The 13,020-nt window shown below is 42.6% G+C and overlaps 1 protein-coding gene across 1 annotated transcript in view; it reads right to left on the reverse strand.

The window, feature by feature from the left end:
* Nucleotides 1–221: 221 nt before the first annotated feature.
* The window catches only part of LOC136884218 (E3 ubiquitin-protein ligase AMFR), a 123,294-nt gene continuing 110,495 nt past the window's right edge, over nt 222–13,020 (reverse strand). The window contains exon 5 of the mRNA XM_067156273.2: nt 222–1,081. Coding sequence (XP_067012374.1) covers nt 293–1,081 — 789 coding nt within the window. The 3' untranslated portion in view covers nt 222–292. The remainder of the gene's footprint in view (nt 1,082–13,020) is intronic.

The following is a 13,020-nucleotide window of genomic DNA, read 5'->3' on the forward strand; positions in this document are numbered from 1 at the left end:
AATTGAATCAAAATCTCAAAAAAAAAAATTACTGACTGTCAATCTCTCCCTCTCTGTCGAAATTCGCCCAGAGAGCATAAAAACTTACCATTTTGTAGCTTTTTTTTTCAGTTTTGATATATACAGTATATACCACCATCTGCCCCAGCATCCGCTATATCCGGGTACCTACTTTATGTTGTCTGTAACCCCCCCCCCCCCATCCCGATTGCCCTGGAGATGTCTGGGACTTCTGAAACTGTGAGCTGTCCCATACAAAATGCAAATCACTGTGTTCAGTTCTGCTTGGAATTCAGTCAAACTTGAGTTCCCGTTTGCATATGGGGCAGTTATCCGATGCCTTGAGACACTGTCGTAGACAGTCGCCGTGGAATATGTGATGGCAAGGCGTGATCCGCGCTAACCTCATGGGACTGAGGCAGACGGCACACACGTCGTCGAAACTCGCCAGCTCGTCGGCCGTCGCGTACCGGTACTGACTGAGCACGGTGCGCTCCACGTTGAGCACCTGCAGGCTGTTGGCGGACATCTCTCGCCATCGCAGGTACACGTTGAGGTAGACGGCGACAAAAACGGCCCGGTACTGGCCGTAGAGGGCGAGCGGCAGCGCGAACACAACGGACATGCACATGGTGAAAATCCGCAGGAGGACCGGGGCCCACAAGGACTCCAGCGATTCGAGGATGTCCAGCTGCAGGAGGGTGAGCAGCGTGGGGAAGCACTCGACGAACACCTTCTCGGTGGCCATGTAGTAGAGCCAGGTGACGACCGTGTAGAAAGACGTCGGGTGGTAGTGTTCGAGGCCCTGTTCCAGTCCGAACACGAGCAGCATGAAGACGACGGTGATGATGAAAGTGACGGCCTTGGTCCACTCCAGCACGATCTTGGTGGCGGACATGGCCAGGTGTTTGATGTTGGAGTGCTCCGCCATGGTGACGTACGGCGACCAGTCCTCCTTCTCTATGAGCTCCTTGATGTACGACACGCAGTAGGCAATCACGTTGTAGAACATGAGCGAATAGAGACAGGTGACGCGCTGGGTGGGCAGCAGTACTCGGTCACACAGCATGAAGAACACCAGCTGGAAACAAACAGTACATGTTCAGTTCCTGAAACACACTGTATAATGCAAGGTACTGTGTAGTTTCTCAGTTTAGTTAATTTTTGCTGGTTACATGGTCTGGAGATTGCGAGCGTGCCTCTCTTCCTGACCAGGTCAGGGCCTTCTTGAGGACAATAGGGCTGTGTCCGCTAGGCAGAACATGAGCGAACAGAGACAGCAGACACACTGCTTGAGGCATTCGCTTCCCGTCTCTCGTTTGTTTTATCTATTATTATTTTGTCACATGAATGTCAGCGTGAGCCGCAGATGGTAGCACGTTGGAAGATAGGCTACGTCATGGTACTAGTTTTAATGTTCCTGCAATACCTATAGTTGCGCCCATGAGAGTTGAAGTCTGACGTTTAGCGCCAGCGGCGAGAAAAAGTTGACTAACGCTGCTCGAAAACGGTCTGTTGCTATGACAACGATAACAGAAAAGAAGCTATCGCCACGTGGGTTGACTTGCTCCCAGTCGCTTTTGCAGTGGCGGCTCGTGACAAAATTTTTAGGGGGTTCACAACAACATTTGTGTTCATGTCTCAAACCAGCAAAAAAGTAACATAGTGTACCATTATATTTAACCGCGAGAATGGATATTTAACGCAGTAAAAATTTTGCAGTAGGACGCCGCTTGTGAGGGCGTGATGCTATATAGAGCGCGGGAATCGAGAAGGTGATTTCCCGAGGCAAGGCGTGGCCATGTGTGACGAAGAAAGAATATGTGAGGAAGAAAGAAAGAGAGATGGGATTTTGTCTGGGGGAGAGACCTGCCATCTTAACAGAGATTTTTAGCGGGAGCAGACAGGCCCACCACATTACGGAAATTGAGTCGTGATTCCCGTAATTGAAGGTTTCTCAGGAAAATAAAAAGATGGAAATGATTGCCAGAATTTTACGAAGCTATAGATACCTCTAGGTTTATTAACATAGAATTAGATCAATAAATGTATAGCAAGCAGAACCACTGTGGGAAGCTCTGTAGTGGCCACATTCCAGACTCAAGTTGTTTCTCGGGGCTTTCCCTGGCGTCCTTTGGTGTGTTGCCTCATATAAAAGCTGAGTGATATGGGGGAGATCATCCAGTCGACGATCATATTGCTGCCAGTACGCGTCGCACGTCTGCCTAGATTGCGCCAGAAACCTTTTGTTCAGAACAAATACAGTGTGTAATTATTGCAGTGCGATAACTTTGATCCAGTGGATCGGTGACTTACAGAGTTACAGGTGGTGGATTTATAGGTGGGGCGATGTTCAGATACCTATCAGTGAGATCGCGTGTGGTTAATTTTATCAGCAACAAAAGAACGCCGTACTTATAGACTCTGATAAATAGCGGTAGGGGCGAAGCTCCTGAGGTGCCGAGGAAGAGCGGACGAACGGCTAAGGAGGTCTATATTTATCCTCTGATAGACTGTTGAATCCAAATTAAGCTGGCATAAAAACACAATAACCGAGTGGATAGTCTCTAGAGCAGAAAATAGTTTGTGGCATAGTGCACAAGTTAGCAAGTATTCAGTTATACGAGAATGGAGGACGAGGAATGTATATTGCAAAGTGTTAGCGCTGTATGCTAGCTCAACCTAAATGAAGTCCAGAATGTTGCGTTGTGTTTAAAGTGAATATTTCATTGTAGTAAGAAGTCGAGATATTCCGAGGGAAGTGAGGTGCAAGAACTTCAGTGTATGGGACCCTCACCAGGATTACCTGATTCAAGAACTGGAAAAAATCCAAAGAAAAGCAGCTCGATTTGTTCTGGGCGATTTCCGACAAAAGAGTAGCGTTACAAAAATGTTGCAATGTTTGGGTTGGGAAGAATTGAGAGAAAGAAGAAGAGCTGCTCGACTAAGTGGTATGTTCCGGGCTGTCAGCGGAGAGATGGCGTGGAATGACATTAGTAGACGAATAAGTTTGAATGGCGTTTATAAAAGTAGGAAAGATCACAATATGAAGATAAAGTTGGAATTCAAGAGGACAAACTGGGGCAAATATTCATTTATAGGAAGGGGAGTTAGGGATTGGAATAACTTACCAAGAGAGATGTTCAATAAATTTCCAATTTCTTTGAAATCATTTAGGAAAAGGCTAGGAAAACAACAAATAGGGAATCTGCCACCTGGGCGACTGCCCTAAATGCAGATCAGTATTGATTGATTGATTGATTGATTGATTGATTGATTGATTGATTGATTGATTGATTGATTGATTGATTGATTGATTGATTGATTGATTGATTGATTGATTGATTGATTGTGACTTCGAAAACGCTACCTTGAACGAGGCATCCCTCAAGAAGAAGACAGCACCATGGGCCAGCGGGACGGGAAGACCGGACTCCAAGAATCGACCCTGGCCGAGATCTCTACCATGATGGGCTAAATCATGATAGCCTACCCGGAGGGAGAGAGGAGGAGATCATCATAATGAGATAAGTGGACCATGAGATACTAGACATGTAGTAGAGTTAGGGTGTCACGCAGAGATAGTAGAATTAAACATGTAAATATTAACATAGGATTTGATTGTGGCCCATCAGGCTGCATATTAAGATAGTTTGGATATATCTAAAGGGTAAGTGTAGATAGATTTTCTTTTCTTTATGTAAAGCAGACAATGATGTAATTTTGTTAACGCGGCAAGAGGTAGTGTGCCTAGTTGATACATATTATTTGAGTACGATAGACCGGATATATTCTTTTGGGTCGGTCAGTTGTATACATGTCCCTTGTAGGATTAGGATCACTATGGGTAATTACCGTTATATTCCAGGGGGAAGGGCAGACATATCTGCGTGATGTTAGGTGCATGCTAATCGTATTTCTATCATGTGCATGCCTCTATTTATGCAACTTAGATGAACGTAATCTGTAATGCAGGTGGAGACATTGATATTATTTGACTTTGTGCGACTCTGCCAGACAGGGCTTGAACCACAGACCTTTGGTGACTGTGACCTCGTCGTAAAATTTGACGATATTTGATTTTCTCGGGATGTAGTACGATCGTATACTTTTTATGTTATAATTGGGGCCCGTGGTGGTTTGTCAGTGAAATCGGATACATAGAGTAAGATGTATTTCCTCACTTATTTTGTGGCTATTTTGCTTTGTCAAGCGTAGATAAATAAAAGCCCCTTTGGGAAGTTAGCTCTGGGAGCACGAGAACCAGGATACTGGGTCACAGTCGGCCGGTGTGTTTACAAATTTTTTTGCTTAGGGCGAGTCCCTCATGGCTAGACGAAACAGGTCAATGCACGGCCCACACTCTGGGGTTGGTACGGCCATCTTTGTGTAGCCCGCGGGAAGGTCATCTTTCCTTTGAAACAGAGATGTTTTCTAGGGACACTGTTACTTCATTCATTTGAACGTTTATCTCCTTTCCTGTATGTTTTGTCGTTTCTGCATTCTTATGGTTGCGTATTACCCTTAAGTTATCTTGCATGGTATAATAATTACACTAGTTAACAAATTTAAACTTTTTTTTTGCATCTGGTTTGTAAATGGGTGGATTTACCTAATTTTGGGGTGCTGAATACACTGGTAAAATCAGTTTTTCTCTATGACGTCACATTTCCTAGATACACAGCAGAATAAAAAACGGCAATAGCGAAAATTTACACAATTAAGTCAAACAAAGTACACATTCAGAACGTTTGAAATCAATACTGTTTTGTATGTATATATGGGCACGATGCCAATAAAAAGGTCCAAATTAGTTCAGAAGATATTTTCACCTTTAATCGTCTTTGGTTTTTGAAAAATGCGACGACGGAGCTCTTCTTTTGTTTGCCGTTTCATCACTCTCCCTAACAAGACCCGAGCAGTAGTCACCCATCATCGAAGGCTTTCAATGTCCTTGGTAACGGTGTTTCATGGTAAGAATGTCTTGGTGAAAGCGTTCACCATGCTCATCGCTTACGGCTCCCAAATTTTCCGGGAAGAAATCAAGGTGAGAATGTAAAAAGTGAATTTTAAGCGACATTCTACACCCCATGTTCTTATAGTTGTCCAACAGATCATTCACAATGGTAACATAGTTTTTGTCTTTCCTGTTACCCAAAAAGCCCTTCACAATTGCTTTAAAAGAAGACCAAGCAGCTAATTGGATATCTGTGAGTTTGGTATCAAAGATTGGGTCTTTCAGCAATTTTCTTATTTGTGGGCCAACAAATATACCCTCTTTCAGCTTTGCCTCACTTAATTTGGGAAACTTTTCTTTTAAGTGATTGAAGGCCTCACCTTCTTTATCCAGAGCTTTTACAAAGTTCTTGATAAGGCCCAACTTGATATAAAGGGGAGGCAAAATGATTTTATCGGGCTCAACCAATGGGGTATTGTTCACATTTACGTTCCCAGGAACATATGACTTCCTTATAGGCCATTCCTTGACTGTATAGTGGTTCTTGGTGTCACGGTTGTCCCAAAGGCACAAAAAGCAGCAGTATTTCGTGAATCCAGCCTGTAAACCTGTAAGGAGTGCAACAACTTTTAAATCACAGCAAAGCTGCCATTCATGATCCTTATATTTGATTGCCTCTAGCAGCAAAGCCATGGCTTCATAAGTTTCTTTCATGTCTACTGCGTAAGCCAAAGGTACTGATGGAAATGCATTGCCATTATGCAGTAGTACTGCTTTCAAGCTGGTTTTACTGGAGTCAATAAATAGTCGCCACTCCTGTGGATTATGTTGTACACCTAGCTGCATCATCAGACCATTGACATCTCTACATACACACATTGAATTCTGCATATCGAAATTTTGAGCGAAGGAAGCACCTCTTGATCTGAACAAGCAAATTTTGTCCCTGGAACTAGAAGGTTCCGTTGCTGCAGTCTCGACCCCAAGAGTTCAGCTTGCTGTTTCGAATGTTTTAGATCGCGAACCAAATCGTTCAATTCCTCTTGATTAAAGAGCTGAGGTGAAGTGTCATGATATTGAGGGCAGTACTCTTCTATATGTTCAGTACTTTCTGATTCACTTGACATGGTGTCTGGTTCCGTGGCTTTCAAGTTACAGACAGGAACAGGCAACCCCTCATCATGGGGCACAGGCAAATGCACTGAAGATACATTTGGATACTTTATTTTATGTCTAGTTTTGCTTGAATGTCCCGAAATATTTGTAAGACAGAAGTAACAGTCTGAATAATGGTCTTTAGGCTCACACCACACCATCGGAATAGCGAATAGCATGGCTCGGCGTTTTCCTTTCAACCACTCGGTTAAGGTTGTAGTACAGGTTATGCAGGCAATATGAGGTGCAAAATTTTTATCTTAATCACCTACAGGACAATCAAAATACAATTTATATGCCTTCTTAACCAAATCAGTGATTGGTTTTCTTTTGGCTTTTGGAGTGAATTTCCCACACACATAACAAAAGTTTTCGGGGTGGTTTAGACAGCAACGAGATTTACTAGTTGCCAGTTTTCTTAGTGCAAGTTTTAAACACAAAAAGTTTGCACTATCTTTCACAGGAAACACTCACTGAGCATCTCATTCACACCACTGGATTACCACAACAACCATTTACTGACGATTTGTAGATCTTCTAGCTCTCCTCTGCAAATCAATAAGAAACACTTAGACATCAAAACAGAAGAACAGCAAAAAGCGAAATACTGAATACAAACATAAAAAACCTTTAAAAACTCAAAAATGGAACGTGCTAGAATATTTTGAAAGGTATATTCGGATTCTACACACCGAAATACATACTAGTTGATGTATCACATTCCAGATGCAAAATGGCTGTTGACTAGTGTTATGAGAGACCATCTGTTGACACGAAGTTCTGCCTGGTGGACGTGGGTTCACGTCCGTGTAAATATGTAATTGAGGGCGCCAGAGTAGGTTATCTGAGATTATTTTTATCACTCTCATTGTGCTGCTATTTTTGTGTATATAAATATCCCGATATGGGAGGAAACTTTCATAATAGCGTCAATTTCTGCGGGTATCCTTAACTCTACCATCACGTCATTTTATGTCGCAGGCATAGTGATGCTGTTTTCCATGTTGGGGACACATCCGTTTCGTTTCCTGGTTCACAGATCGACAAACTTCAGCACAACGTCATAACCCAGATTATGTTTCTTTTGAACTGTAGACGTGAGCCTTTGGGGCATTTATTTTGGCACTACAGGTGCAAATCTTGTAAGTAACTTGTGTTGTGAATACAAACTTATGCTCAAAAATTCTGATCACAGCGAAAGTGTTCCTCATTTCATAGTTTAATGTAATTGTATTGAGCCCCCCATGATCCTCTCGTCACAAGAACCCAACTATCGACCATTTCTGCCGACTGCAGCTGAGCTGGTGCCCGTATGTAAGAACAGGTGAGCAGCTAGGTATGATCCTGCAATGTTAACGTGCCCTGTAGGGTACAATAGGTACCTAAATCACTTCACTAAAAGTTCCTTGTATGGTTCCTTTATCACAAATAATATGTGGTAGAACCCTTGTAACCGAGGGTAAATTTTATACTAGACTAGTCTGTTAATGGAGAACAAAAGTAAATTTCATAATAACGTTTACTGCTCTGCGAATATTGAAGGATGCAAGCACTATTCTTGGTTTTTAAATCGCACAAGTTGACCTGGCTGTTAGTGTAGAACAAAACCAAACCCCATGGCCAAGCGACCGCTGGTCAGCCCAGTGGCCTGCAGATTATGAGGTATCGTGTGTTCAGCACGACGAATCCCCTAGGCCGTTATCCTTGGCTTTCTAGGCCGAGGCCGCCATCTCACCGTCAGATAGCACCCGAATTGTAATCACGTAGGCTGAGTGGACCTCGAACCAGCCCATCAAATCCAGCTAATAGTCCCTGACCTGGCCGGAAATCGAACCCGGGGCAATCCGAGTAAGAGGCAGGCGCGCTACTCCTACATCACGGGGCCGGCTGTGTTAGTGTGGAACAAAAGTAAAATTCATAATAACTTTACTGCACTGCGAACATTGCAGGATGCGAGCACTATTCTTGGTTTTCAAATAGCACGAAGTTCACCTGGGTATGACGAGAAGCATAGAATTAATTTTTTAAAATAATTGTTTCCGAATTGACCTCAATAGTCTCCACATTATCTCGGTTAATCAGAGTTCTACTGTATCACATGTTAATTATTCTCGTCTTGGAAAGTATAGACAACACTAGTATAGAGAATTCAATACTCGCGGTTTTTGGTGCATGATAATTTTCTTATTATTATTATTTATCTGTTTTCCCTCTCTCGGACTCAGTGAGGGATCCCACTCTACTGCCACAAGGGCAGTGTCCTGGAGCTTCAGACTCTGGGTCGGGGATACAACTGGGGAGGATAACCAGTACCTCGCCCAGGCGGCCTCACCTGCTATGCTGAACAGGGGCCTTGCGGGAGGATGGGAAGATTGGAAGGGATAGACAAGGAAGAGGGAAGGAAGCGGCCGTGGCCTTAAGTTAGGTACCATCCCGGCATTTGCCTGGAGGAGAAGTGGGAAACCACGGAAAACCACTTCCAGGATGGCTGAGGCGGGAATCGAACTCACCTCTACTCAGTTGACCTCCTGAGTTTGAGTGGACTGCGTTCCAGCCCTCATACAACTTTTCAAATTTCGTGGCAGAGCCGGGAATCGAACGCGGGCCTCCAGGGGTGGCAGCTAATCACGCTAACCACTACACCACAGAGGCGGACACATAAGAATTTTCATTTTTATTTATTTTTGCACTCGAATGAGCAACATCTGTGCACCCAGCTGAATTCCACATACTTATTTCTTTGTTGAACAATAAATAGGGCAAACAAAAAAGCGCTTTCCTAGATCTACATCCACAGTGCCACTTGCGTGTTTCTCTCTTAAACTTACGCCTATACTCGCGTTCGTCAGTTTTTGTAATTTTCTCGATAATCAAACGTAAATGTTTACGATATGGTCATACCTTAAACAATGTAGAGCCCAAGTAGTTCGATGTGGCAAGTGTACCCTTGGGCACACCACTGATCAGTGCACGGCAGAATATCACAAGTATGCGTATTGTAAGGGTAACCATATGACAGGTGCAGTGATATGTCCGGATCATAAATACCAGGAAGAGATTAAAAAGTGACGAGGCTAAAGCAAAGGTCACCCTACCAGTATATCACGCACAACAAAATCCACAGAACTTCCCACCCCTCCCTTAAGATATCCCCTCTGCATCCAGTTACAACGAAAATCCGCAAAAACGGAAGTTTAGACAAGTAGTCAAGGAAGCCTCAAGACCTATGCCCGCACCTGGCTTTGATAAAGGGGGACGAGAGCATCCCCTTGGAAAGAGCAGTTGTTCTACCTCGATCACAGACCACTGCTCTACCTTCTACTTCTACTGCTTCTCCCCTACAGAATACGGGTGTTTGTTACCAGACCCTGCAGCAAGATCAGCATTTAAAAATGCAACGGACTCATCTACAACAGGAAATAAAAACAATTCTTTTTCTACTACTTCAAAATTTGGGAGGAGAATCCCCAATTTTTCACGTTATTTATCAATTACAAGAGAGGATTGCATAAATGTTAGCACTTCATGATACGCGTTTTACAGTCGAACGCAAGGAGTCTAATATCTTAAAAATATGAATTGCAATTATTGATAAAAGAAACTTTTGATAATATTATTGTCATAGAAGAAACATGGTTTTCTTCTGCCATCACTTTCCAAATTCCGGATTTCATTCTCGAACGCCAGGATAATAACGGAAGTACAGGGGTAGCGATCTTACACGTTTGTCCTTGGAATAATTTACAAAAATTTGTATCTGATTAACAGATAATGTCCTCCAGATGTGTATATTACAGCCTCTCGATGATCAAGGTTTGTCGATCAATTTGATACGTTAGAATTTGTCATTATATTGGGAGATATAAATTGCTACCATACTTTTGTGGAAGTGAGTGGGATACGGCAAAAGGAACACATCTACTTCTTGAGTCTCAATCACATGATTTTATTATTCTAAATTATGATTCGCCAACGAGAATATCTCCACCGGGTGTACCACCCAGTGCAGTTGATCTAACTCTTTGTAGGTCTCATACAACATGGCAAACACTTGCCGACACTCACTCCAGCGATCACTATCCCATATAGTTCACATACGGTACAGGTACCTCCGGCTCGACTTGCAAAGCCATCTAACACATTAGTAATGTCAGATCTTTTCTCAGTTTCGACAAACAAACTTACTGCACATTTATCCATGACCACATTCGCAATAGGCGGCACCAGATACTTACATATTCTGACCTCATCCTTTTGTTAATACGTTCCATCCATATAAATTAACTAATCCTAAATCGTCGACGCCTTTGCTGGCGGTACCTAGTGTTTACAGTGCACTGTGCTTTCTGGTATGGACTAGAATAAATCCACTTTCATTGACCTGTCTCAGTCTCATCCTTGGCTTTGACCGAGGTATGAGTGATGCTAGCAATACAGTTCCTTATGCAGCCAGTCCCTGTTATGAATGGTGTGAAAATATCGCTCATTTCAGTGGGCTTGGCGGACTGATATGTAATAGCAACTTTCGGCTCAGTAAGGAAAGCAACGGGAAACTATCTCACTCCTCATTTCCCTAGTATGCCTCTTCAGTGACACTTAGGCTATTTATGAAAGCTGTTGGCTGAGCTGTAGAGGATCAAACCAGCCTTCGGGCTGAATACCCAACATACATACTAAATCGTTGCGTCCATTTCAGTATATACATTGGTGGGATGGTGAATGTCATAACATGATACATCAGAGGAAACTCTTATTTCAACGTTATTTAGAGATAAAAAGACACAACGTGCGCATCAAGCAAAAGCCGTGTTGCCCGTCGATCATTCATATCCGCGCCCAGTCTCCGGAACGCTATCCGCACACTTAACCGTGTTGCACATTATAATACTAGCTCGATTATTCCTCAAGACAGTCTTCTCCCTTTTATTACCTCTCTTACACCGGATTATACAGTTCCTCGCCTTTTTCATTCGACCAGTAACCCATCTTCTCAATACAGCACTTTATTAAATCCAATCCAGTTCAGTGTTTAGCCTCCGATAATAGTTCTTCTCCCGGACCTGAACTATGCTGAAATTGCTACCTGCTTCGGCTCACCACGTCCTGCTTTCCTTCTTTAATGACGTCTTAATCACTTCACACATACCGGCACAATGGAATATTTAGTACCGATTCTTAAGCCAGGAAAAGCCCCGATCGACTCAGCACACTATCGTGGCATTGTTTTAAGTTCATGCTTCAGAAAAATCTTCTTGAAAATCCTCTTACAGCGATTGGTGTGGATATTGGAATACTATAACCGGCTTCCAAAAACTCAATATGCCTTCCGTAAGGGTAGAAGCACGCTAAGCATTTTAATAATTGATCTTCTTTTAGCACGGCATAGAAAGCACAGTACAATTACGTTTTTCCTTGATATTAAAGGTGCAAATGATTCTGTAGCCGTGAGTCTTTTATGGACGCACCTGGGCTCTAAAGGATTCCCGAACACTTTTATCAGATTATTAGAGAAGTTATATACATATCGTACACTGCTTATTAAAACAACCCTATCCCCTATCCCAGGTCGCCAATGTTCACAGGGTTTGCCTCAGTGAGATATACTAAGCGACGTTATTTTTGCACTTTTTATGAGTGACTTAGAACGAATAATTACCACAAGGGCACGAGTATTAGCTTATGCTGATGAGTTTGTAGTATATGTTTCCCATAAAAATATATATGAATGTAGGAGGGTCATTGTACAGGTGATGAATGAAGTCATAGACTGGTTTCAAGGTCATGGTTTTACACTTCCCATCACTAAATGCGCCGCTATGCTTTTTACGCATAAACGTGCCTATAATAGTTCTCCCCTATCTTTCGAAGTATTTTCAGTACCGTTCGTTTCATAACGTCTCTATCTCGGTTTATACTGGTTCATAAATTGACGTGGAAACAACATGTAGCTATGATTCGACAAAAAACGGATAGGTTTATCAAAATATTACGCACGGTTACACGTCGAAACTGGGGTGCTGATCTCAAAACTGCTATTACCCTGTATCGTGCCACCGTCAGGTCTCTAATGGATTATTGTACATTCTTCATCGATATGGCCCCCTACACAACGCTCGCACACCTCAATACTATTCAATTCCAAGCCTACCAATGTTTTACTAATTTAGTATGCTTCATGGGTACGTAGAAGAACTCTCGCTCAAGCATTTCGCGTTGGCCCAGTCTCCACTCGTCCTTAAGTTGCACCTATTGTATGAATATTATTCACAAAAAGTTCCGCGAGGTGATCGAACCCGTGCTCCATATAATGCATATATGTTCATTAAAACTCAGCGAATTGCATTCCTACGCATGCCCAAACTTCCTATTTATTCCATATCTTTTAAGAGTTTGTGTTTTAAAATAAATATTATATTTTCGTCAACTGAGGCTTTTCCAAGTAAACCACATAATTTTCACTATCCCTCATCTAAGTCCAAAAGAGTTCAAATCTATTTATCTGATGTTGAAGTTAGCATTTATACCGATGGTGCTAAATCCGTAGATGGAACCGGAGCAGCCTTTTTTATTCCCCATCCATATACCCTTACAGTGTTTCACCTCCCCTACCATTGTTCTATATTTATCGCCGAATTATTCGCAATCCGTCAAGCTCTCCTTCACGTTAAGGACAATATATATAAAGATTCCTATAAAAAGCTACTATGTCTACGGATGCTAAACATGTCTTACAGGCCTTACTCTCTAATTTGACTTCATTCAATTGGTATTAATGTGAAATATTTACTTTATTATCTTGACCAGGCTGGTTCATGCATAACCTTAGCGTGGATACCGGGAGATGTCGGAATTCCTGGCAACGAGAAAGCCCATTTTGCCGCTAAACTTGCAAGCAATCAATCTACTGC

This window comes from Anabrus simplex, chromosome 12 (assembly GCF_040414725.1).
Source record: "Anabrus simplex isolate iqAnaSimp1 chromosome 12, ASM4041472v1, whole genome shotgun sequence".
Classification (NCBI taxonomy): Eukaryota; Metazoa; Arthropoda; class Insecta; order Orthoptera; family Tettigoniidae; genus Anabrus; species Anabrus simplex.